We start from the raw sequence: 27,679 nt of genomic DNA, 5'->3' as shown, positions 1-27,679 counted from the left end.
CTCCAGGAGGCCCTCCTGGGTGACTTCAGCTGTCAGTTTAAGGTCTCCTCAAGGGTCCTACAGCCTCTAGAAATCTGGGGTCACAGCCTCAAGGGAGCCACCCTGATCTCAGAATGTCTCTGAAGTCTCATAGTTTAGCTTGAAAATTAATGCGTGTTTTACATTATTCTTCAAAATATATCCTTGTCTGATTTAATTTATTTAAAGTTATGTATCTAGAACAAAGCGGAGGCTCTTAGAAAATGTGCTGTTTATCCCGTGGCTTCGAGTACTCCTGGGCACCTACTGCACACACCTCCAGGAATATTATATGTATCCCAGTCTGAAAAGCAATGGCTTTGCAAAATTTTGCGTTGTCAGGCTGTTTACTTTGCAGTGTTTCTGTTATCTTCCCTCCAACTAAGCAGAGAGCAGACTGATTCCCTTTTGTTTCACCCTCAGATTGACCCGGCTTTGTTCGCAAATGTGCTGAATGAATGTTGCTACTTTCTCACTAGGTTCTCAGTTTCAGGTGCAAATTGGAATCACCTTGGGAGCTTTTCGACTCCAGCTGACCAGGCTGCACCCCAGACCAATTAAATACAAATCTCTGAGGGTGAAATGAGCATCCACATTTTTTAATGCTCTTGGGTACCCATGCACGTCTGGTGCTGGGAACCAGTGTTCTAGAGGATGCTGGCTTCTAGGGGTGGGGAATCACAGAAAGCCTGGGCTGGAGGGACCTTTCAGGATCAAGTGCCTGTGAGTCTCAAATGTTAGCTCACCAATCAGTATCACCTAGAGGGTTCATTAAAACAGTTTCTGATTTAGCAGTTGTGGGGTGGGGCCCAAGAACACACATTTCTTACCGTTTCCAAGGTGATGCTGACACCGCTGGTTTGGGGATCTGCTTTGAGAGTCACTGACTTGAATGACTATTTCGCACACTGTGCTCTGGGGAAACCGAGGGTTGAGGGAGGTGGAGGCAGAACCCAAACTTTGGCTTTCACCTGCCTTGGAACCAAAATACCTCCACTTTCATCCACTCTTTATATTGGGGTTCTGAGTAAAACTACATGTGAAGACAAGCCTCCGTGGCTAAAAATGTCTGAGTCTCACTAGCCAGCTCAGGGTGAGGAAGGAACAAGAGATTTTCCAGTCACACAGCATTTTTTTTTCCTGGACTGAATGAAAAATATAGAGAAAAGAGCAATATGCCTGGGGTAGGACTCTCTACTGAGATATCTCCAACAGCTGCTGCATTCGTACCTCCCAATGTGGGGAGCTCACTCCCTCTCCAACACTCCAGGTAGAAAGAAAGCCTGTTTCCTCCCACTGAACTAAACTGCCTGTCTCTGATTTCCCCCAAACATCTGCCCTGCGAGAGAGAGCCCAGCAGCGACTCAGACACGGGGCCCTCCTTACTCAATGAAAAATTATTTCTTCATGTTGTCTGCGGGCAGGGGCTACAGAAGTAAATGAGAGACACACTCCTTGCCCTTCAGAAACAAAATCTTCCTGGCTCCGCATCAACTTCCGCAGCATGAGGCCATTTTGGAGCTTGGTCTGGGTTAAACTTTGGGTCCCCTTCATCACCCTCTCCCACCCAATCTACAGGACCAATCTTCCCTACTCAGGTCCTCAGAGCTCCCAAATTCCTATGCTACCTTTTTGAAACACCTTGGGACATGGCATTCAGGCTCTCCCCGAAGACTAGCTCTCCAGCCACTTCCTGTACACCCCATACTCCCAAGCCCTCCCCTCGATGCACTTGTTCCTGCTGTTCCTACCCTCTGGAAGGCCTGTTCTTACTTTCTGTCCATCAATGCCCATCTCAACACCCCCTCTTCCAAGAAGCCTTCCTTGACTTTGTTCCTCCCGATCACACTGATTCTCCCCTCCTTGGGCTCCTTACCACCTAACCAGATTGTTTTACATCTATTTGTCTTCTATCCCTCTCAGGGCTCTGGAGTCAAACAGCCCTAGACCCACTTCTCACTGGCCGTGTGACCTTCAATAAGTCATTCACCTTCTCTGAGATTCAGTTTTGGACCAATCCAACCATCTGAGAAATATTTATTGAGCACAAACTATGTGTAATTAAATGAGACAATGTACATAAATTGCTGAGCACATATACAACAAATACTCTCTGCTACCCTCCACCTTTCTCCTCTACAGCATATGCTACACTGGACACTGACTATAATGAGGAGCAAGAGCTGGCTGGGTGAGGCAAGAGGGGACTGGGGTGGGGGCAAACTGACAGCACACCAATTTAAGTGAGTAAACTCATAAATTGTAACAATTCCACTGAATCCTGCATTGACCTGTCATGTCAGCACCAAGGCCACAGCCAAATGAAACTCCTAAACAGTGATTAGGGAGGGCTTCTGAATTAATGTCCTCTTTCTACAAGCAGTGTGAGAAGTCTGGCTCTGTTCTGGGGCTCTCCTGACACCCTTTTAAGTGGTTACTACTACTGAGAAAGTGGGTGGTGCATGAGTGGGGTGTGTGCAGGGAGGATCTGGAAGCCTCCCGTTGTCTTTCTGCACTGTGTCCTGCCGAAACCCTTCCCCAAGCCCCTTCACGAAAACTTGCATGTCCTCAGGCTCACACCCTCCAGGGCACCTCCTTCCTCCCCGGAGCACCCGAGAGCCCTCTCTTGATTGCACATACTCCCTTGGGGAAATCCGGACCTCTTCAGGAGCTTCAGTTAACATCTCAACACTTGATCACTTCCAGTGCACCTCTGATGCCCGGCTGACCACTCGGATGTCCTTCCTCGAGCCCCTCACACTTAACAAGACCCGCACTAAACTCATCATCTCTCCCCCAAGCCTGAGCCCCTCCAGCACTTGTCATCTTAGTGAGTCAGCAAGCCAAATATCTGGGGTCAGCCTGGAGCCCTCCCTCTGTCTCCCACACTCCACAGTCCATCAATCACCAAGCACACAGTCCCAAAATCTGGGTGTAGCACTCCAGTCCACTGTCATCTCTTGATGGAAGCACCCAGCAGCCTCCCTAAGGACCTTCAGGGGATCAAATCAGAAACCCAAACATGCCTCACAGGCCACTTCCTGCTAAGCCCTGCACCTTGCTGGCTCTCCCGCTCACTCAAAAGGCTCCAGCCAGGCTGAATTTCTTTCAGTTCCTAATCACATCATTCTTTAACTGGCCTCCAGGCCTTTGCACATCCTGATCCCTTTGCCAGATACAAGCCTTCCTCACTGTTCCCCCACCTGGCTAACTCCTCCCTACCCTTCAAGTCTCAGCTTAGTCATGTTTCCTCCAGGAATCCTTCTCTGACCCCTAGAAACCTGGGCGGTTGCCTCCCCTGAACAGCCTCTGTATATCTCCTGCCACTGTATTACTATTGTTTCTTTCCATGCCCATCTCTCTCCCAGACTGTTGATTCCTGTTGGGCAGGGACCTCCCCTTGTCATTCCTCCATTAAGTTCCCTGTACCCAGCACATAGGAGGTGCTCAGGAAATATTTTTGACTTAAGAAATGATAAGACCGCTGGAAAGACTGACCCTGCCATCACTCAGTCATCAGATATTTACTGAGCACCAATGGTGTACTGGGCATCATAACCCACTGGGAACAGGACCTGTCAAGCTCTTTGCCCTCAAGGAGCTCTGAGTTCAGTGAGCGAGACAGACTGTAAGTAAGCACCGAGAAACAACTCCAAAATGCATGAAGCAGAGCAGACAGAGTTAAAGGGAGCAATGGACAATTCAGCAAACATAGCTTCAATACCCACTCTCAGTAATGGATAGACAACAAGACAGAAAATCAGCAAGAGTGCAGAAGACTCAAATGGCACTGTCAATCAACCTGACCTAAGTGACATCTACAGAACAGCCACCCAGCTAGAGCAGAAAACACACTCTTTAAGTACATGGAACATTCCCCAGGATATATTAGATGCCAGGCCACAAACGAGTCTCAATAAATGTCACAGGATTGAAACTATACAAAGTACATTCTCTGACCACAATGCCGTTAGAAATCAGCTGCAGAAGGAAATTCGAAAACTGCACTGATATTTGCAAATTAAACAGCAGAATTTTAAATAACTCATGAGTCAAAGAGGAAATCACAAGAAAATAAGAAAGTATTTGGAACTGAATGAAAATGAAAGCACAACGTAAGGAAACAAATACATAAATTTAATAATTTTAGACTGTGAAAGATGCAACGAAGAAAATAAAATGAAGGACGAGACAATACTGAAGACGTAGTATGGTTGCAGATCTTCCCCACTCCCTGCATCCACATTCTTGCCACGGCCTCGTCATGGGAGAGAGCATATCCCTATCCCTTGCTTTTGGGTCTGCCTATGGCACTTGCTTTGGCCAATAGGATGTGACCAGAGAAGTTGTGAGCTTGAATCTTAAAAACCCTCTAGTGTTTCTACTTGCTCTTTTTGCCATCACCATGAGAAGAGCTTCCCTTGAGTACCTTCTGCCCCTTCAGCTTGGACCCCAGAATGGACACACAAAAAGCACAGTGACTGAGCTGAACCTAGCTTTGACCAATTGACTTCCAGTTGACAGCTTCCCTTGCAACTAAGAGTGCCCAATGAGATGGAGGAAGAAGTTGTCAAGCGAAACTTTCAGAAATTCTTTTTTCAAGTGAACTAACTCAGCTGGGAGAATAAGCTTTTGATTTTTCTCCTCTCTCCTTTCTCCCTGGGACATGGACACGATGGCTAGAGCTGCAGAAGCCAGCCTGTATTCATGAGGAACCTCGGAAATGGATGCAGTAGATAAATGGAACATCGGTCCCTGAGACCTTGTCGAGCTGCCAAGTTTGACCTGGATCTCCTACTTCTGGACTTATTTCATATGAAAGAATCACCTCTAAATTACTTAAGCCATCATAATTGGGTTTTATTACTAGCAGTCAAACATAATTTTTAACTTACACAGAATTATTAGGAAAGGCTTCTGTAGGAGACTGCATTATTCAGAAATGGTCATAACAATATCTCTTATCTCACGTGGTCTTATTAAAATGTGAGTTTGATACCCCTCCCATTGAATGGTGGAGATTATATCCCCTCCTCTTGAACTTGGGTGGACCTTTGTGACTGTCTTGACTAATGGGAGCATGGTGGAAGTGGTGCTACGTGACTTCCAAGGCTAGATCATAAAAATGCCACGCACTTCCTCCTGGCTCTCTCTTGGGACACTCACTCTTGGAACCAAGCCACTATGCTGTGAGGAAGCCCAAACCTGCCCATGCAGAGACCACATGGAGAAGCCACAAGTAAGTATTCTGGCCAGCAGCCCAGCTGAGATCCCAGACAATAGCCAACACCAACTAGCAGCCATGTGAGTACAGGCACCTTGGGGTGAGTCCACCCCTTGGCCATCAAGTCACTTCTAATCTTTAAGTTTTCTCCAGACATCATGCAGCAGAGACATGCTTCCTCACATTGCCCTGTCTGAACTCCTGGCTCAGAAAATCTGTGAGCATAATAAAATGGTTGTTTTATGCCACTAAGTTTGGGGGACACCACTTCTTTGAGGAGTTGACACTTGAACCGAGACCAGAATAAGGAGGAGGAATTGGCTATGGGAAGATCAGGGGTAGGAAATGCCAGTAGAGGGAAAGCAAGTGCAAAAGCCGCATGATGTGACTGCATTTGTAGTACTTGAAGAACAGCAAGAAGGCCAGTGTGACTGGAACAAATGATGGAAAAAATGGTAGAGGGTAATGCTGCAGAGGCAGACGAGGACAGAATCATGTCGGGCCTCTTAGTTGTGGGAACTTCTCCTGGGGCATCAGATGGTGACAACTGCCAGTCATTTCTCCCAGCTGGCACACTGGCTTCTGAATAGGCCTTTAACACCTTGGCCCAAAGGAGGGATCCATGGTAGGATTTTTTTTTTTTAGATGAGAAAACAGAGGATTAAAAGTACCCAGGGGCCATATCTGTTCAAAATCTCCAACAACTCACTATATACAAGAAAAAGCATAGGCCCCTTAGCCTGGTATTTTGGACCCATCACTTGACCCCTGATTCTACCTCCAACCTGCCTTTCCAAACTTATCCATGTTCTAACAATATGTGGCAATGTACTATCCTCCAGACATATCATGTACCTTCAGGCCTGTGAGCATTTCCATGCTGACCACCTGCCTGACATGCCCCCTTCCAGTACTACCCTGGCCTGGTGGGCTCCTTCGAAGTCCATCTCAGTGGCACCTCATCTACCAACCTTCCCTGATACCCCAAAGGGAAATGTCTCTCCCTCCCTCATTCTCCTATAGACTTTGCACAAAACTACAGATGTGCAAATTATACTTATCACAGAGTAACATAATGGTCTGTTCACTTATCTAGTTCTCCTCCCCACCTTTACTATTTGGCCCCACAAAAAAGACAGACCTACTCAAAGGCAGGTTCTGGGCCTTTTTGTTCTTTGGGACTTCAAGGCCTATCTCAGTGCCTATGGCACTGTAAACATCCTATGATGTTTCACCCAGAAGAAATGAGTGAGTTAGTTGGATGGATAGATGGATGATGGACAGATGGGGAGTTGAATGACCAGACAGATGAATGGATGGGTGGATGGATAGATGGGTAGACATATGAATAGTGGATGAATGGGGGTGGTGAATGGGTGCGTGGATGTGTCGTTAGATGCATGGATAGGTCAAAGAACAGATGAGTGGGTGAAAGGCGGTCTAGATGAGTGGATGAGAGATTGACTGTATAGACAAATGAGCAGGTAGATGAATGTGTTTCTGACTGGGTTCTTGGAAGGATGAAATGAGTCTTTCAACCACAAACTTTTTCTGCAAGAGGACAGATAAATATTTTAGGCTTTGTGGACCACATACGGTCTCAGTCATTTCTTCTTTTTTTCCACAAATGCTTAAAACACATAAAATAGTCTTAGTTAATAAGCCATTATTAGGCCATCTGTCCCGGGGACCTGAGTGCCCCTGCTCACACGGCAAACAGGATCTTGGCCATTAGAATTTAATTTTGGATGACCAGAATTTTTAGTAATCCTGAGTTAGCTCTATTTACCATTTGATGAACACAGAGTTGAATCCCAAACACCGAAGACCAGGAGCCATCCCCAAACCCTTTTCAATAACAGCATAATGGAGTCAAAGACTTTTCTTGATGGGGAGGTTCAGAATGCACAGTCGGCCCCTCCCATTGGGCAGCCTTGGGATTTCAACAACATCAAATTTCTAAGGAGAAACTGAGAGAGAATCTGACAATTTAGTAAACAGTGATAGATCGGGGTTGGGGAGTGGTGGAGAATAGCCCAAAATCCATGAGTCTCCTTTTGACTAGTGTCCCTGGCTAGGGCTTGGAGTCACGTTGTGGCATTTCTGCCATTTCTATCCCCATAAGTACTGACGTCATAAATGTAGCTCCAGACGACAATTTCCCGCAACTAGCTTATGAGTTGTGATTTTTATGGGCTCTTTTTTTTTTTCTCTTCAGGATATTATTATGGATTACCAGCAGCTTCAGCATCTTTCCAACTGGCAGGAAGCAGTGCAAACACAGATGGAAGTTTCTCAGTTAAAACCTTCTTAACAAAGTCATAAAACAAAAAAGCCCAGCCCCTCTCTGTCATGCCGCCAGCTCAGAAACAAGTGAGAGAAAAGAGAAAAAGGGGAGAGTGATTCTTCCTACTCTTGCTAAATAGATTTTTTAGTTGTAATGGGGGGGGGGTATGTTTTATACCTGAAGGCTTTTGGGTTTAATAATGCACAAATGGCTCTCTTCCTGAAGGCAAAAATGAGGGCTGGGAGCATAGACCAGATGAATGCTCTGTTCTCCCGGGGACCTGAGTGCTCCTCCTCACATGGCAATGTGACACCAGGGTGATGACACTGACAGAGACCTCAGCTGGATCTCGGCAAGAGACCTGGCTTGGTGCCAGGTGCTTTGCTGCCTCCAGAGAAGTCCCTGGCCCGAGGAACTCCAAAGGCAGTTGGGAACACAGGATTAATACATGACAGTGCACTGGGAGTCAGGAGAATGGGTGTCCTGGCTCATTCACTCTGTGATACTACCTGAGTTACTCCTTCTGGGCCTCCTTATCACCACCGACAAAATGTCCAGGGTGGACATCCCAGCTCGGATGTTCTTGGAAAGACATGGCGAACAATACAAAGCAGTGTAAAATCAGATGCTAAACTACAAGGAGACGGCCAAGGGCTTAGAATTCTCAGAGCAGCGAGGAGCCATTACAAGGGCCTTGGGAGCCGAGCCCGCCACGCCCCCTCACTTCTCATGGTTTTGCTGTACCTTACTCCCTCATCCCTCACAGCACCTCCTCAGAGAAGCCTGCCCCAGGTTGTCAGTCACTCCCCCTGTGCTCTAAACAATTTATTCACTAATTTGTCTTCTTTGGCCATGTTGCTCCTGCAGAAGAACCCAGTCTGATCTGTCTTTCCATTCCCCAGCTGTCACACGGCAAGTGTTCAAACAATGTCTGAACTGAATCAAACTGACTGCAAAGGGAGACTTTCCAGGCAGTCTTGTGAGTTGTGAAGGGGGACAGTTTCTGATATCCAGGCATTCCCCAGTCTCGCCTCCTTTCTTCTGAAAGTCAAGAGGATTCCCTCACCACTGCTTCAGGAACTATTGCCCCAATTCTGGATTAACTGAGAAAGCTTTGTGATACCCCAATTGCTCTGTCACTGTGCAAACACATCACCTTTTCCATACAGACCTAAACATATAATGCATGCACGTGCGCACACGCACACACAAACACATAAGCGTACATACACATACGTAGGCATGCACCCATACACATGCATCTTGTACACACAGCAATGACCCAGAAATACAACTGTCCTCCTTCTACCATCCTCAACAAGAGGGCTGAGGAAACCGTGGACAACCCTCAGCACACGACCCATGCAGCACCCTCACCCCCACAGCCAAGGCAGAGAGGCATGCCCACAGAAAGCACAGTGCTATCCGTTCCTGAAGCACATGAATCAGGAGACAGACTTCCCTGAAAAGCCCCAGAGAACACTTGCCTGCTGCCAACCCTCTGTTCATGGAAATCACCTCTGTCCCCTCATTGCTTTTCTGCCTCTTATATCACAGGCTTGTAAAAGGGCAATTAGTTTGGGGAAATTAGAATGATTAACTCACCAGATGTAAGTGCTGAAGCATCTCCACGTATCTGCAGAAGGAAAGGGGTTGAGTTTGCATTAATTCACATCCTTTATAAGGCAGGAAGGGGCGATGCTCTGTTAACAAGCTCAAGGCCACAGGCAGCTGTCTGGGGACTCACGCTTTCTCTGAAGACAGCAGTTCCTGTGCAATGACATGGGCTCTGGACTGTCCTTCAACCTGCAGGAGGAAACAGAGCCATCAGGAGGGGCAGCACCAATGGGGGCAGCAGAGGGAGACCCCAGCTCCACAGGCATCAGGTTCACAGAAGAACCTCCACAGAAGACATTCCACGAACTTCTCAGGCCATTCCCTGGCGCTCGCTACCTGAATGATCTTCAACCTTACTGCACCTCGGTTTCCTCATTTGTAAACGTGGATATTAAAAGCATCGAACTCAGAAGGCTGTTGAACTAATGCTTAGTATAGTGCTTGCCGTGTAGTAAGTGCTCAATAAGTGGCTGCTGTGACTGCGCGACCTTTGCTTCCGCCATAGCCCCAGTGATCTCGAACCATCTGTAATGCTCTGTGCGTGTGGAGCTAGCTCTCTCCTACCTCTTGCTTGTTGTCCCCTGTGTCCTCTTCCCCTTCTCTGACGGGTTAACTCCCAGTTATCCTTTACGACTTAGCCATAGTATCTATCACTTTCTCCAAGGAGTGTTTCCTGATCCCCAAGCAGAACCTGCTGGGTTAGGTATCCTTTCTGGGTGACCCGTCTCAGGGCTCCTCCGGAGGGCGGGGACCATCAAGTTCACCACTGCATGACCAGTGTATGGTATACAGTAGATTCCCTTTTGTTGACTGAAAGAAAGAATGAATGAGTAAGCGAATCATTCCACTTTGAAAACACGAATGCTCTTGGCTGACCTTAGAAGGTGAGCCATGTAACCTATCTGAGCCCCAATTTCTGCACCTGTAATATTTGGGAATAATTGTGATTATGTTTATAGACAGGAAGGATGGGCGGGGGCTGAGGCAGACGCCTGGGCCTTCTGCCACAAGCTCCCCCGCCCCGTGGCCCCAAACCTGCAGGATTCCAGACACAGCTGGTGGCAGGGATCCAGAAGAGGCAGCCTGAGAGAGCAGGTGGTGGATGCTGGGCATGTGCAGGCATGGCTGGGAGCAGGGCCCACGGTGGAGCAGAGGGCACTCAGCGAGAATGCCTGGCTTCTGGTTCTAGCCCTACCACTGACTGCCTCCCGGTGCAGCCCTGCACAAGTCACTTTCTGAGGTCGGGCTCAGGTTTCCCACGTGCGGACAAAGTGATCTTTAAATTCACTTCTTGTGTGTTACTAAACTTAGGGAGTCACCAGTCAAGTGAATGATCTACTCTAGCGACTGGAAATTCACTACAGGCTGAGGGAGCAACTGTAGTGTGGCAGTTACGAGTGTGGACTCCAGAACTAGGCAGTCGGGCTCAAATCCTGCCTCTGCCTCATTTACTAGTTGAGCAAGTCACTTTCTAATCTGTAAATGGGTACAACAGTATAATGGTATCTAACACACATGCACATTGTAAGGATTAAATGAGTATTGGTATAAACATATATATATGTATATAGACATTTACAGATCTATAAATCCACATATAGATATAAATCTATATATAAGTATCTATCTAGAAATCTCTATATATCTATCTATCTCACACTTGGAACAGTGCCTGCCACACAGGAAGCACTATAGAAGTAACAGCTGTCACTACCCTTGTTATTTTTGTTATTGAGGTGGTGCCAGGAACAGAACCAAGTACCCAGGGATGGAAGAAGGAAAATAATTTACATGGTCAAGTTACAGAGGCCTCAATTGCACAATAAAGGCTGAGCCGCTCCTCTGACAGTAGCAGCTTAGGCAGTGGAAAGAAAGCAAATGGGCTCTGGAACCAAGCACATCCAAATCCAAATCCAAATCCAAATCCTGGCCCAGTGGTAACTGTATGTGTCTGGCAAACCATTACCTCTGAGCCTCAGTTTTTTCATCTGAAATATGGTGGAGAATAAATTACACGCTGGTCTTTTTGACGATGCGCTCCTGGCTCACAGCCTTTACTCTCTCTGTTCCCTAAGCTCATGACGTTCTTCCTCATTCTTACTTTCTGACTTTAGAATGTCTCTGCTCAAAAGTTACATCTCATCTGGCCATCCATAATCACCTGACCTAAAGAATAGCCCAGACTCACTCTTTAACCCCAGGGTTTCTCAACCTTGGCATTACTGACATTTTAGGCCAGACAGCTTTTGATGCAGGTGCTGTCCTATGTATTACAACACTATTAACCGCATCCACAGCTTCTACTGTTGCCGTGGATGGCAGCAGCAGGCCACACTTTTTAGTTGCGACAACTAAAAATGTCTCTAGATGTTACTCTGGGGGCAAAATCTCACATCCGGCTGAGAACAACCGTGCTAACCCTTTATCTTGCTTGTCTTTTCTCTACAGCAGTCACACTACCTAATATTGTCCTTACACACAGGAGATGTTCAATAAAAGTTTGAACAAACAGATGAAATGGGATGCAGTGCCTGGCACATAGTTAGTGCTCAATAAAGCGTTCTCTCCCTAGCTGGTCCATTTCTAATAGTTTCTTGGCTAAGAAGCACAGTGTTTTCTGGAGACTTCTGTCCCTCTGAGGCCACCTTACTAGTGCAGACCTTGGGCCCATGGTTAGTCTCTCTCTTGCATCTCACTGCAGCCTCTGTGGTGGGTGGGCTGTTACAGCATTCACAGAGCAGGAGGGAAAACTGTGAGGCCTGCGGAGGCCTCCAGCCTCACCTGGCCTCCCGCCTTCCCACTGGCGCCAAATTGTGACTCAGTGTCTGCCTTCTGCATCTGCAGGTCTAGCGTGGGGCTCTGTGGACAAGAACAGCTCACTCCTCCCAAAGCAGGGGCTCCTTGAGAGTCCCACATGTGAAACGGCTTCGTAAACAAAACCTTCCCAATGGAAAATGTATTCTGCCAGGATAGGCCTCAACAGCTAAGAAGACTCTGTGGTCAAGCTTCCACAGAGAATTACTCTGTAGAGAAAGGACAGGAGTCAGGAGATCTGAAGCTCAGCTTCTTCTCCTATAAAACGAGTACAAGAGTCGAGATGACCTTCATTCTTCCATGGGCCTGTGATTCAATTCTGATTTCTCATCTGGTATGATGCTGCAAAGGCCTGATTCAAATCCTCGGCTCCACCCCTACTTGTACCTATACCCTTGGACAAGTTATTTATCTTTTCTGAGCCCCATTTGTAAAACATGGATGATTATGATAATAATAATACTTAATAATTAAATAGCTAGCATTTATTGAACACTTATTATGGCTTATGTATGACTTTAAGCTTTTTACATGTATTATCTCACTGAATCTTCCCCAAAATCTATGAGGTAGGTACTTATTATTTCCATTCTACACATGAGGAAACTGAAGCACAAATAAGTCCTACCCTTTACCCAAAGTCACTGCTGTTAAGTGGCAGAGCCAAGATTCGAACCCGGGCAGCGTGGGTCTTAGCAGCACACCTGGCATATAGTAAATACTCAGTAAATAGCATCTCTGCCAATTAAGGGTGGTAGGTTTTTCAAACTGGGAAGCACCTATTCTTTACCTGCACTGCAAAGCCAGCAGCAAGAGTGTAGCACTCCAAGAGACGCCTGGGCTAGTCCTCTGGTCTCAGCTCTTCTGATTCTGACCCTCTGAGTAGTGACTACTGTGGTACATAAGAAAGAACTATGCCGGAAGTCGGGACACCTGGATCCACTTCCCAGCCAGGCCACGAGTGGCTATGTGACCAAAGACAAGCCCTTCTCAGGTGCCTCAGTTTCCTCAACTGGAAGCTGGGGTCAATATTCGCACCCTGCAAGGATTAGATGATGAGATGATGGATGGGAGTGGTCGTGTCCCACCCAAAATGGTAATCGTCATTCCCATTGTTACAATCTTGAAGCTGTGGGACAGACTTCTGGTGGGGTCGGGGCACGGGCCACTCTGCACGTCCCTTCCAGCCCCCTCCTACCAGACGGGCAGACTCTGGGTGGGACGCACCAGCGGGCCTGCTTTACTGACATTGCTGATGATGGATGTGTCTTCACTAGCCAGACAAGAGGGAGGCCTGGCAGGTCATGTGCCCGAGGCTCTCCTCAGAAGCTGCTTATGGGCGTTGTCCAACCGGGCTATTTAATATAGATGTTTGTTTAACCAGGAAATGAACTCCAAGGTTGACGGCAGTGTCCAGGGACAGACTTCTGGGAACAGGGTTCCTCCCAGGAGTGTGGGGGCTGGGGCGCCAGGGGCTATTGCTTTTCTCAGTCTGTGGCTGTGGGTGTTACATCAGGTGGCTGCTGGCCCTTCGGCCTGAGGCCGAAGCAGCTTATCACCTCTGTTCTCCAGGGCTACCCAGTCTTACACTTCCTCCCCAGGCTCCAAGCAAACTAGCCAGGTCATTTCTGGCTATTCTGGGACCAGGTCACATTGGGAGGGACAGTTCTCCTTTCCCTAAAGGTTAAACAGTGGGTCACAGAAATAGTTGGGAGTCCCGGTTCCCTATCTCCACGCCTCAGTTTGTCCAGCTTATAAAATGGGGGTACTTAGCCTTCTTCTAGAACAGCAGTTCCCCAAGCGTGGTCCCGGACCTCTGGAGTTCCACTTCCCTTTTCCAACTATATATCTGTGTGAGCCTAGATTTCCATGGAAGTCGACTGAAACAACAGTTCCAACAGTCTGAGTGCAGGAGCAGCTAGGAGAATCTAGCTGTCTTCTATTAAGCCAGACATGAACAATATTTGCAAAAATGCAAACTCAATGTTACTCTTATTTGAAAACGTAATTACTTTTCATTGAAAATTCTATTTGTGTTAACATGTAGTGGGTTTATTATTGTCATCTGAAAGTGAATTAGATGTTTCAAAATTTCTCAGTATGACTTTCTCATGTGATAAACAATGATAGCTATAACTTAGAAAACAAAAACTCTTTGGGGTCCTCAATCATTTGCAAGATGGCAGATGTGTCTGAGACCAAAAGGTTTTGAGAGCTGCTGGTTTTGAGGCTGTCGCAAAGATCATATAGAATGATGGATGGAAAAGCTCTATTTTCAGTGAACGGCGATGGAGGAGTGAGGCAGCACTGTCACTGTATTATAACCATCAGTATTATTGTGAGAAGCAGAACAATGAACCCCAGGCTTTATGGGTTGGCCCTCAGGATGGCTCCAAGCATGCCCAAGGGCCACACAATCTTTCTCCACGATGTTCTATCCTGCAGAAGAGGAAGAAACCTCCAAAGCTCCTAGTTTGTCACCTCTCTCCTTGCAGGCAGGCTCCTGGGTTTACACCTGCTGTCTTTAAATAGCTGCCTCTTTCTTTTCACCCTCATCTCTGCCAGCTCCTTGCCAAGCCCTACATCCTGATGTCCTGGTACCTTGCTCAGTTTCCCCTTTCCCAGTTCACAGCTGTCTCCACCACCTGTGGTCACCTGGGAACTCCAGTCTCTATGTTATAACCCTTGGCTTCTTGCCTCCTAGGAAGCTCCTTCTCAGATGACTTTCACCTACATCTATAACTGCTCTGTCCACCTTGGGCCTTGTCCCCACTCAGAACTGCCCTGCCTTTGAAGTGATGGACATTCCAGTCCCTATCTTGAACCTAAGCTCCCTAATATCCCTCTATCCTCAGATGAATGTGTCTCTTAGCTCATAGAAAGCTCTGGTCTTCCACTTACTCCAATCCATCCTCTCCATGGCGGCTGCCTCTACTGTCACTTGCAGCCTTGAGTGGCTCCTATGGCTCTCCAGCATTTACAGAAAGAACTTGTTATCTAGCATGATGCTGAGAGCCTGTGCTCTGGGGTCAGAAGACCTGGTTTCAAATCCTGGGCTCTACATCTTCCTCCACCTATGTCCTTGGACAAATTATTTCTCTTCTCTGAGCCCCATCTGTAAAACAGATAATAATACCTCCTTAATAATATAACAGCTAACATTTACTGAACACTTAGTATGTGCTAGTATGGCCTTAAGCTTTTTACACATATGATCTCATTGAATCTTCCCAACACCCTATGAGGTAGGTACTATTACTATTATCTCCATTTTACAGATGAGGACACTGAGGCACAAATAAATCCTACCCTAGCCTAAAGACCCTTTCCAGGAACCTTTCCTGCATTCCTCTATGACTCAGGGAACTCAATTTTACTCCAAAGTTCACCCTATTTTTCCCTACCTTCTTTGCTCATGCAGGTCCCTGTACCCAGAATCCCCTACAGTTTCAATAAGTATCTCTACGTCACACATTAAACCTGAGGTGGGGCAGAGTGCCAAGGCAGGCACGCATGCTCCCTATGTCAGCTTCCAGAGCCATGCGGCCCATCAGAAAATAGAATCCCATCCAGAAAGAGGGAAGGGGCTGCCTTCTATGGATGTTTCAAGCCCTGGGGAAATATTCCTAATGAGTCTTTACTATTTTGAGGGTCCCAGGGAGGGGCGTGCTGAAGGGTTCTGAGGTCACAGAGAAGGGGGAGTGCCAGGAAGCTCGACGCGCCAGACTCCAAGAGACTGCTGCCTCTGATGTTCCTCTGGGCGCCACCGTCGGGGACGCGGTCCTTCTCCCTTGGAATTCAGATCACAATTTCCAGCACAGCCTTCTAGGGCTGCTGGAAAATTCAGAGATGGGAGCTCAGGGAGAGATGGTTCATTTTTTATCCCAGCTGTCACCTGTGCTCCCACAGGTGGAAGAGAAGGGATGAGGATGGAGAAAAAGAGGGAACACCTGCTACAACAAGGCGGTGGCGGGGGAGTGGAGAAGTGGGACCAAATAGAGACCCCCCACCGCGGCCCCTCAAGACCAAGTAGTCAGCTTCCAGTTCACGCTGACACTTTGCCTTATTCTAGTTTCTGGAGATAGGTTGGTGTGAATCCAGGTTTGGCCTAGATACTTTAACTTTTAGTTTTAGAATGACTCTTTAATTCTGGCTGCAGTTTGTAATACAGGTATAGAAGCATCAATTATCTTGGAATGCCCTGAATGAAGCAACGGGAAACCTGATTTCTACTCCTGACGTTGCCTCTGACCTGCTTAATAACCCTGAGCAAGTGATGGCCTCTCTATGAGCTGCAGTTGTCCTTCCTGTAAGACAAAGCGACCTCTTACATAACTGACTTTAATACCTATTGAATAGCAACCCATGATTTCCCTCCCCCACTAGCCCCTAGCAACCACCATTCTACTCTCCACCTCTATGAATTTGACCATTTTAGATTCCTCATATAAGAATCTATATTTGTCTTTCTATGACTCGCTTACTTCACTTAGCATAATGTCCTCCAGGTTCATCCATGTTGTAGTATGTGACACGACTTCCTTCCTTTTTAAGGCTGAATCACATTCCACTGTATGTATAGACCACATTTTATTTATCCATTCATCCGTTGATGGAATTAAGAGGGCAGATCTCGTGTTAAGTGTTCTAACGACAATAAAAAAAACAAAGTGATCTGTATGTGCCCCTGTTAACTCTCATCTAGAATCTTAGAGTGACTGTGATTGTGGCTGGCAAGATGTCACTTTTTGACAGCAGGAATAGGCCAGTATGTGGCTCATATCAGATAGTCTTCCTGTCCTGACCATCTCACTCCAAGTCAAGAAAGGACCAGCTGTAACCTCGAGGGGCCAGTCAATGGCTGGATTCCATGCCGTTGTGCTGTCCATTCTGCCTCCTGTCTACTCTTCTTCTCCTTTCCACTTAACTATGTTCTACTCTCCTTCAAGTACTCAGGCCTCACCTCCTCCTGGAAGCCTCCCTGACTGCCCTGACTCTAAGACTCTAATACTTATACTGCTCAGGGTTTAGCTCACATAGCTTAGTACACTGGGGTTGCCCCACAACTTTTCCATCTTACAGGCAGCCTTTGTTCTTGTTTAAAATTGTGAGATATAACATTCAGAAAAGCATAAATGGGAAGTTAGAGATTATCATGTGAGTGATAATTCATTCTCTAACATGACTGTATGTTTCCCATGGTCAGGGACCCCATTTGTTTATTTCCTGGCATCTCCAAGAGCCAAGGGCACTGAGAGTGCTTGATACAGACTGGACAGCTGATATATACAGACCAGAGTTCCAACTTCGGTGAGCATGTGATTTGCTAGGGATCTCACCAACATGCAGATCCCGATTGGGCAGGTCTGGGGTGGGGCCTGGGGTGCTGCTGGTCCACATGGTGAACTCTGAGCAGCAGGGATATAGACTAGGCATAGACAGTGACTGCCACAAAGTCAAGAAGGAGAGAGCAAGGGTGAGTATGACTTAGGGGCCCAAATCCCAAACAACTGAGGCCAGGGGCACATCTGAGACTTAGCAGAGGAAAACCAGCCATGGAATAAACTCTCTCAGGGTCAGGGCATCCTCACTGTCCCCATACCCAGCCCTTTGGCTCCCAACAGCCCCCAAGCCATCCAGGACCCTGAACAAGGGCTGTGGGACACATGGGTATCCAGGACGCCTCGCGGACTTCTGAGCCCCTACTCTCTCCCATCTTTTGTATTCTGAGAGTCTGCATCCCTCATCTTCCTCCACTCACGCTGCCTTGAAGCATCTCTTTGCGTTACTATTCCGAACGCTACATTCTCTGCATAGTTACTGGGCAGCCAGTGAGCAAGGATGGTGCCCAGTTTGGCCCCTTCCCATACCAAGTAAATTATATAGGACCTCACAAGTGTTTTCATTATATTAAACTGTCATGCATATAAGTTTGTTTTCCTTACCTAAATACAGGAGCTGAATCTAATGTATTCATTTCTTTATTAGTTTATTCGAAGATACTTACTGAATACTATGTTGTGTGCCAGGCAGTAAAGACACATCTGTGAATAGGACAAGTAAGGACCCTGCCCTCCTGGGAGCTAGGGAAAGGCAAACAGTATACATGTAGCAGAAAAATAAAGAACATAATCACAGCTTAAAATGAGTATGAGGAGGGAAATAAAAATAAACGCCACAGCCAAGCATAGCAGGCGAGCTGGGGAGGCCTTCTGAGGAGGTGACATTTCACTTGAGACCTGTAGCCAGCCGTGCAGAAGGAAGGAAGAGCGTTTCAAGTGGAGGAAGCTGCAAGTGCAAAGGCCCTGGGGTGGGTTTAAAGGACAGATAGAACTCGTTTTTGTATCCATGATTAAGACATGGTAATAGAATGTGAAATGCCAGGGATTTTAAATCTTTCTAATCTGGTGCCAACAACCAGAAGGGCAAACACAAGAGGAGGAGCAGGCCAGGGATGGGGTGGGAAGACGGTGAGTTCACCTCGAGATGTGCTGGATTCGCGGTGTCTGCAGGGTTCCTAAGAAGGGCCCCAAAGGGCAGCTGGAAGCTGGAGTGGGAGGCTGCAGAGAGGTCAGGCCAAAAAGGCAGCTCTGGGAATGCCATCTGAGTAGGGCTGGCTGCTCGTCTGGAACAGGCTGATTGAGCAATGGACACAAAATGAAAAGCAGGGCTGAAGGAACTCAGGTCTTGGGGAATGAACGCCTCATGTGGAGGCATGGGCAGAGTAGGATGTCAGAGAGGTAGGGAGAGAACCACGACAGGGCGGAGCCTGAGAAGCCAAAGGAAAAGGGGTGACCACTGAGCTGAGAGGCCCAAGGTCTGAGTGAGATAGGGTCTGAGGTGGACAGTGGAGAGGGCCTGGCTTGAGGAAGTCGGGGAGGGTCGTGAAGAATGAATGATAGCAGTGAGGGAGGTGGAAGCATGGGAGGACTTGAATATGTTTGTGAGCTAAGGGAAGTCCTACAGAATTTCTCCTGTCCACTTCCTTCTCCTTTGCTCCAGTCACACTGACCTCGTAGTCTTTCCAGCTCAAGAAGGTCATTGCCACCAGCCCACCATTGCACAGCTGTTCTCTGTCTGGAACACTCTATCCCTAGATCTTCCCGTTGCTTTCTCCCTCATAATAGTCAGCTCCCTGCTCAAAGGTTTTCTTGTCATCAAGAAGGCATTCCCTTAGAAACTGAAGCCCTCATGCATTGCTGATGGGAATGTAAAATGGTGCAGTTGCTGTGGAAATCCATATGGCGGTTCTTCAGAAAATTAAACACAATTACCATATGATCCAGCAATTCCACTTCTGGGTGTATACCCAAAGAACTGAAAGCAGGGTCTCAAAGAGATATCTGTACGTACATGTTCATACCAGGGTTATTCACATAGCAACCCAAGCATCCATTGATGGATAGATAAGGGAAACTGTGGTCTATACAGATTTAATTCAACCTTAAAAAGGAAAAAAAAAAATCCTGGATTTTTTTTATGGATGAATCTTGAGGGCATTATGGTAAGTGAAATAAGCTAGTCACAAAGAACAAATACTGTATGATTCCACTTGTATGAGGTCCCTAGATCAGTCAGACGCATAGAGACAGAAAGTAGGGTGGTGGCTGCCAGGGGTGGGGTGGGCGAGAATGGGCAGTTAGTGTTCAGTGGGCACAGAGCTTCAGTTTGGGAAGATGAAAAAGTTCTGGAGATGGATGGTTTTAATGGCCGCACAACAAGGGTCGCACTGAACTGTACACTTAAAAATGGTTGAGATGATGAATTTTAGATTATGTGTATTTTAACATAATTTTTTTAAATGGGCTAAAAAGGCCTCTTCGGCCTCCCTATCCAAATCCCCACACCCACCCCTGTCTTGGTGCCCTGTCCTTCACCACCACTGTGTTTTGTTTCTCTGCTGTTTACAGCACTTTCACCACCTAAGCCGCCTCAGGAGTTTTCTGGCTGCCTGCTCGTCTTCTTACGTAGGATATAAACACCGCCGGGCAGGGAGGTGCCTGGTCTGACTTGTGGGTGCTGTATGTTGAGTTCCTAGAAGGGTACCTAGAAGACAGTAGGTGCTCACTGAGCAAATAAATAAATTTCTGTTGAAGGAGAGGAGGGACGGGGAGAAACAATGAGGATACAGAGAGAAGAGAGGCAGAGAGGAGGGGATTCGCGTTCGACAGGAGGAGAGGTTGTTTTCTGGGAAGGAGGGGAACAGGCTGGAGCCTGAGGAAGCCGATGCAGGTCTAGAACAGCCTCTCGAGGACCAGGGGAGGTAGCGTGGGCAGTAGAGCTAGTGTGCAGAACTGCAGAGGTGGGTTCCAGAGTCTGTGGCAGGAAAAAAGCACACGATGACACTTAACCCAAGCTGGAGACTGGCTCAAGGGAAATAACCTTTTAACCTAGGCAGATGGTCAGGGCAAGGCCTCAGGTGCAAGTCCTGAGGGTATGAGGTCAGCAAAGAAGCCCAGGCCAGGCCAGCTGACCTTGGGTACAGCCAGGAAGGAGAAAACTCACATAAAGGGGGAACCGGGGAGTGATGGCAGGAGGGTCTCTTCCAGAAGACAGGGCACTAAATTCCATCTGGGCTCAAGGGTGGACCTATCAGGGCAATGTGGTGACGACTGGACTCAGGCGAGGGAGGAGGTAGCGGGGAGGGGCTGCCACTCCTGGGCGGTCTCAGGGGAGCTGGTATTTAGCTTGAAACTCCCCATTAGTCTGAGAACCAGGCTCATTGTCAGGGAGGAGTGACACGCCAGCCAGGCTTTGAATGTCTCCTTTCACAGCTAGATCTATTTTTAAGTCCTTCTTGCTTTTCATTTTTTGCCCCCTCCTTCCTTCAACCCACACCCTTTGTATGTCTACAAGTAGGAGAGAGCGAGAGGTCACATGTGGGTGGACCAGCTGGACTCAGCTTCCTCTCCTGCTCCAAAAATCTCTCCTCTCCTGACTCGGTCACCCCAAAACATCTGGGAAGGGTGGGGCACACTGCTCTTTATTTATTTTTACATGAACTGTATCAAACTGTAAGAAGGGTGGGGCTCACCAACATACCCCTAAACCTGCCTCCTGACGCATGGGGGGCGGGTCTACTGATCACTCACACCTGTTCTAGGCCTAGTCTTGTGGGGTGGGTGGAGATGGGAAACCTGGCTCCCATTTTCCCCGTGATGTGACGGAGGCACAGAGAAAAGAGGTCTTTGCCTTTGGGAGAAACAGAATTTTCAGATCGTGGAAGACAACGGATCAGGAGTGAATGCTCCTTCTCCCCACATTCCGTCCCACCAGACTTCTACAGCAAGAAGGGGCCAGGAGAGATCGCTCACTCCGGAAAGCTCCCTCCACACCTGCTCTGAGGCCCAGCAACTTGGGAACTCTTCTACACCGAGGGCCGCTAGGGAGTGCTCTGGAATAGCCTCTTGGGGGTCGAGTTAGCAGCAGGTACGAAGATTAAAAAGGTGCCTGCTCTCCGATCCACCAGTTCCCTTCTGGGATCTACCCCAGAGGTAGGTAAGTAAGAGCCTGGCAATGAGTGTGAACCTCTCATTCCCTGTGCTACCTTGCTTCCTGCAAGCTCCTTATCCCTCTGGGTGTCTAAGCAGTGGCCTGGAGACCAGAAGCCTGGGAAGCTGACCCAGTGACCACCAATGTCCAGGGCCCTAGGACTTTGTGTCTTTACAATGGTTCTGGGAAAGCCAGACCCTCTCTTTTTCCTACAGGCCCTCTGACTCCCAGACTCAGAAACAAGAGATAGTTACGCCTCTGTGTGGCTGGCAACTTTCCCATTGGTGTTCTCATTCGACCCTTCCACAGCCCAGCAGTTACTATGAATGCTTCCATTTTAGAGATGGGGAAGCTGAGTCCCTGTGATGGCAAATGACTTGGCAGTGGTAACACAGCTGGAGGAGGAGATGCAGAGTTTTTTCAGAGGAAGGTTTAACAGAGAACTCAGTGACTGTGGTGAGAAACCGTCATGAGGTGAGAGACGCTGAGGCACATGGGAGGAGACCCCACTGCTCCATCAGCCCTTCAACTCTTTTGAACTTCTGTGTCCTCACTATGAAACAGAAAGGATGGTACTGACACTGAAGTTGTTCTAAGGGATGAAAGAGATGAACGTGGAAGCATTTGTGCCAGCAGAGAGCTCTCTATCTAGAAGCAGGGGCAAGAATGAAAGGGAAGGGGACGAGGAGGAGCCAGGCGGGAAAGCCTCCTTCAGCATTCCCATGGCACTGACTGGGTAACTTGATGAAAACAGTGCACCGAGAGATAAATAAATTTTTAAAAGAAATCGAGGCTATGAAAACAAAATGAAAGACATGACCATTTATAAAATGCTTGGTAAATTGCCAGGCACTCCACATGAGCAGTCTTTAATCAGTGAGACACACCTACCCTAGGCTCGGAGGGAGAAGATGACAAAGCGTGGGAGACACAGGACAAGGTGCCTGAGGAGTTCCGTCAGGTAGGAAGCAGTCCTCCTCTGCCCCTCAACTACTCCTCACAGGCAGACAGGAGCGGGCCCAGGAGATGGGATAAGGAGAATTTCAAGTGGGTCTCAACCTTCCTAGCCTGTCCCCTCTTGGAGCAGGGGTGTTTCCCACGGTTTTGATTTCTGGCCCCTGTCAACCTGCGCTGTTTCCTAGGTAACATCGAATAGCGCCCATGTGACCCTGGATAAGTTCTTTCCCTCTCTGTTTCTGCAAATGTAAAATGTGGGAAGCAATTCTTGGCTCCTCGAAGCATGAGATCATGTCAGTGAATGGAAGTGAAACAGGGCTTGTCTGAGCACCCAACAGCGAGCATGTATACAGTCAGCCCTCCATGGCATGGATTCAACTAACAGCGGATCAAAAAATATTCGGAAAAAAATCAGAAAGTTCCAAAAAGCAAAACTTGAATTTGTCACATGCCAAGCACTATGCTGAATCTCCACAAATGACATGATGTACAGGCATATTCTGCTGTGGCCTATACGCAAATAGAGGTTATATGCAAACACTATGCCATTTTACATAAGGGACTTCGGCAAACAAGGATTTTGTTATCTGTGGGGGTCCTGGAACCAATCCCCCTCACATACCGAGGGACAGCTCTAATTACCACCATGCTCCGATGCCCCGTATGAAGGTCTGGGTCTCCACGGTGACTTGGGTCCCAACTCATCCTCTACCTCCAGACAAACAGCAGCCCTTTCCTCAGCCCCACGTCCTCACTGCATTACTGCAGCATACAGGCAAACCAACTTTCATTCTAGAACTCTGTTTTCAGTTAAGGAAACTCATTCATATCCCGTAACTCATCTCACCCTCATGATTCCCATTTTGCAGATGAGGAAACTGAGGCCCAGGGGCCTGAGATCATTAGAACCCATATCTTCCTTGGTTTCAATCAGGCAACTCTATTCCACCTCATCTACAAAAGCTCTGGGAAGCCCCATATTTCCTCAGATCCAAGAGATAATCAGCAGGAGCAGTCACCCTTGCATCATCAACCCAAGACCCCATATCTGCCATGTGTCTTAAAGCCACAGGCCCAGCTGTTCTGTGACTCAGTCTCTGTACCCAGCTTGGGGCCTGATGTTTGCCAACAGTTCCCTCCACATTGAGAAAGGATAGAATATGTCCTTTACCATTCTCTCTCCACCTTCACGTCTGACGTCCCAAATCCCTGGGGTGGGCACTCTACCTTGTGGGTGAGGCTGGGGTCTCTTGCAGTGCCGTCTTCCTCCTCCGAGCTTCCTTGCTCTTCATCTGATGTGAGGTCTTCCTTGGGGGTCACTGCTGAGATGGGACAGACCTTGTAGGGCTCTGTGTAGGCACTGGGGTCAGAGCAGAAGAGAGACAAGGTTAGAGCTCCACGTCCAGCAAAGACAAAATGAATAGGCCAGGGACCTGATTAATGCCATGAGACATCAATAAGTGCTCTGTATGCAGAGCTCTGTACCCTCCATGGGGACCCAGAAAGAAGCAAAACCCAGGCACAAACCTCCCTATCCACCCCCACTCCAGCCATGCTGGCCTCTTTTTAGTTCCCTGAAAATGCCAAGCTTTTTGCTGCTTCAGTGTCTTCACACATGCTGTCTAGGACAGACCTGTCTTTCTATTAGATGTGAGGCAGGCTGTGACGCTAAGGAAGGAGGTACAGATGAAGGCAAGAGAAGTTCAATCTGATTTGTCTGGTGGTCTGAACTGGCCTGATCAGGCAGCAGGTTTAATCCTCAAGGTGACTGTGCCCACCGGGCCTGAAGAAGAAATGCAATGATGTGGCAGACAGAGTCTGGGATGCACATGCCAGCCCCTATTCCCGGCCTTGCCATCAGTTACACCATGGACAAGACACAACTCAGTATCAGTTTCTAGCTAGGCTACTCGGGGATAATTCCTGTCTCATTTTCTTGACAGATGCTGTGAGGATCAATGCTTAGAAAGCATACACAGCTGATCCTTGAACAACACAGGAGTTAGGGACAATGACCACCTGTGAAGTAAAAAATCCACATATAACTTCAGTAGGTCCTCCGTATACATGGATTCCCAATTCTGAATCGAAAATACAGCTAACCCTTGAATAAATGCGAATAAGCAGACTTGTGCAGTTCAAACCCACACTGTTCAAGGGCCAACTGTACGGGTGTGATAGCAATCTCATATCTACATTATAGTGACTATTATGTAGGCATTCCGTTAATTAGTTAAATAATTCAGACATGCATTCAATAAATATTTATTGATGGCCTGCTTTATGTCAAGCACACAGCTAGATAGCCAGTAAAACACTGGTGAATAAAGCAGATATGGTCCCTGTCCTCGAAAAGGATTAACTAATATATGATATTAACTGTGGTAAGTAAAGAAGGGGAAGAAGGTGCTTTCATAGAGAATAACAGGGGGGAACTGTCTAGATAGGTCAGAAAGGGCTTCTGAGTGTAAGACCAGAAGGAGGAAAAGGAGCCAGCTCTATGACAGCACCAGGCAGGGAAAGCAACATGTGCAAAGGCACTGAGGCAGCAAAGAGCTTGGCGTGCGACACAGACCAACCTGGAGCAGAAGAATCCTCCTTTCTTCAACTTTTAAACCATCTCCACAAAGGAGGCTCTGGCTTCATCACAATAACCTCCTTGCCCTGATCTCTGTTCATGGCCTCCCTCTCCACACGGCAGAGTGACTGCTCTACAGCAGAGACTGGGCTATGACCTTCGCTTGCTCAAAAACCTTCGATGGCTCCCTCCAGTCTTTGGCAATGTGGTCCCAGATAACTTCTCATAAAACCAGTCCAGGCATCTTGTCTTATTAAATTCTTATCAAATACTTGTTCCTGCCCTCTGAGAACACCAGCATGAGATGCTGGAAAGAAAGATAGATGGATGGGAAGAGAGAAGGGGAACATCTACTTGCTGGACTGGCTGGGCCAGCTCTAGCTCAAGCCTTATTCAGGCAGGGGCACTGCCTTTGCCTCGGATCCTGGTCCAGGCAGGGCAGGGGGAAGCATAGCTGGGGCAGGGGACATCGGGAGAAAAGGAACTGAGCCTCACGCTACATCTGAATTAGGGGCCCATCCTGGAGCCCCTTCTCTACTATTATAGGAAACAGAATCATGAATACTTATCTCCACAACACCTGAAGCCCAAGAAAGAAGAGTAGGACGAGTATCCCCTGGTCCATACAGGGGCCATGAGGCCAGACAAGGTGGCCTACGATGGTGGGGCCGGTCCCTGCCCGGGCTTCTGCTAACATCATGTATGTGTGTGGGTACTATAGCTGTGCACTTGTGTGTAGAGTCCAAAACTGAGTCCTGACCCAGGCAGAGCCTTAACCCTAAACCCCAGGCTGAGCCAAGATCCACTTTACTTACTATCCAACTGGCCACCTTTCTGGTCAGACCTCTTTCTTCCTTTTCAACAATTACTTTGTTGGCCTTTTCTTTCAAATTATGAGAGCAAACAACAAATTTTTCAACAAGCCATATACCACCAAGGTGTACAAAGGTGAGCCTCCCTTCCCAGGACCACCCTGTACCTCCTTCCCTGCCCATCACCATATCGTCAGGGCCTACCAGTTCCCTCCACTAACGCGCTGTCCCCAGCCTAAAAGTCGGGCATACCACACCTGCTCAGCAAGCCCAGAACCACATTCAGGAAAGTGACTGCATGGACTAGTCACACCGAGCCCCAGCTTCCCTCCCTCCAGAGCCACCCGCATCAATTTGCAACTTTGTGTCTGGTAGGCAGAGAGTGGAGCCCAGCTCTCTCCCTAGGAGGTATGGCTACATCAGGCCCCAGCAGGAGCCCCCTGCACCCTGTATCGGACAACCAGTAATGCTAAGGGATCGAGCAGTTAACTCTGGCCCTGGACCACTTCTCCTTATCAAGGAAAAGAAGGTATGTGCCAGGCCTTTCCTAGAATGTTGTGAAGGAGGAAAGGATTCCCAGCTAAGCCTCCCACAGGGTGATGGTGTCACCATCCTCCCAGGCAGCAAGCCAGAAATCCGAGCATCTTCTTGCAGAGCCAGCCACTACTTAAGCATCACATATCTCTCAAGTTTATCTTTAAATATCTCTTGACTCCGCTCACATTTCTATCACAGCCTCTGTGGTCCAAACCATCGCTTGCCCAGACATCTGTAACAGCTACTTTCCTTTGACAATCTAATCATATCACCTTCTTGCCTAAATTTTTCAGGGATATTCCAGTGCTGTTGGAATTCTGCCCCAACAGCTCAGCCTGTCAGGCAAGGCTCTGCTCGAATTGCAGCGTGGGAAGGTGAGTGTCCTTGGGGCCTGATGCTGCCATGCCATGAAGTCACAAAACTTGGGGGTTCTGCCTGAAGCCAAGTAGAGAGTTGAATTCCATGTAACAGGGCCCCGTGTGACACTAGGTAGAGATCTCAAGGAAGCCACATTCCCAGAGAAGGGGATGAACTGGCTCTAGGTCACCTGGCAAATCTGGGCCAACACACATTGCCTTTGAAGATGCCTCTCCCTATGCTTGACCTCATCTTAAAGACCTGAAAACTGAGGCTGAGTCAGGTTCCCTCAGTGCACTGATGTGTGGAGTTGGGTCTCAGGTTGCAAGGGCAAAGGGGGCTTTGTTTTTGTTATTTGTGCTATTATTTTTATTATTATTATGTTTCAAGAGGCAGTGAAGTGCAGAGGTAAAAACTCATGCTCCTGAGTCAGACTGGGTTCGATTTCTGGCTTGGCCATGTTATTGGCCATGTTTAACCTTTCCAAGCCTCAGTGGTGCCTAATTCATTGGACTGTTGGAGGATTCAATGAATTGCAGATAGCAATTCTATTATTTACCTACTGTTGTCTTTAAGTCAACTAATTTTTAACACGTGCCATTACTCTCGCTTCATCCTAAGTGATAATACCCGTGACAGGGTGTGTTCCTCTAACACTTTAAAATAAATCATGTAATTATTAACCTATAATGTGTTACTCTAAGGATCTTGCTCACCATCGAAGATGCCCAGACCTCAGAGATAAACCTGGTGACCTCTAACCCACCAACCGTCTGTCCTTAGTCCAATCTCAGCTTTGGCCAGAAATGTGGCCTGTGCTCTTTTAATTCTCCTTATTTCTGTGAATTCTGTTTTCTACAAGGATCGCTAAAAACAGAAGTCAAGAGAGAAGGGTTCGGGTGCTCTGATATTTCTGGCTCATTTATTTCACTGTCCTATTTAGGCACTGTGACCACAGCAAATGGGGATAAATTGCCATTAAACAT

At 47.7% G+C, this 27,679-nt stretch overlaps 1 protein-coding gene across 1 annotated transcript in view; it reads right to left on the bottom strand.

The window, feature by feature from the left end:
- FGD5 (FYVE, RhoGEF and PH domain containing 5) overlaps positions 1 to 27,679 on the bottom strand; it is a 114,636-nt gene that overhangs the window by 42,084 nt on the left and 44,873 nt on the right. The window contains exons 3-5 of the mRNA XM_039837367.1: positions 23,637 to 23,769; positions 9,277 to 9,335; positions 9,135 to 9,165 (exon numbers count right to left, since the gene is read on the bottom strand). Coding sequence (XP_039693301.1) covers positions 9,135 to 9,165; positions 9,277 to 9,335; positions 23,637 to 23,769 — 223 coding nt within the window. The remainder of the gene's footprint in view (positions 1 to 9,134; positions 9,166 to 9,276; positions 9,336 to 23,636; positions 23,770 to 27,679) is intronic.

Source organism: Pteropus medius, unplaced genomic scaffold (assembly GCF_902729225.1).
Source record: "Pteropus medius unplaced genomic scaffold, Ma_sr-lr_union100, whole genome shotgun sequence".
Taxonomy (NCBI): Eukaryota; Metazoa; Chordata; class Mammalia; order Chiroptera; family Pteropodidae; genus Pteropus; species Pteropus medius.
The sequence above is the reverse complement of the archived record's forward strand: the minus strand, read 5'-3'. Positions and strand labels throughout refer to the sequence as shown.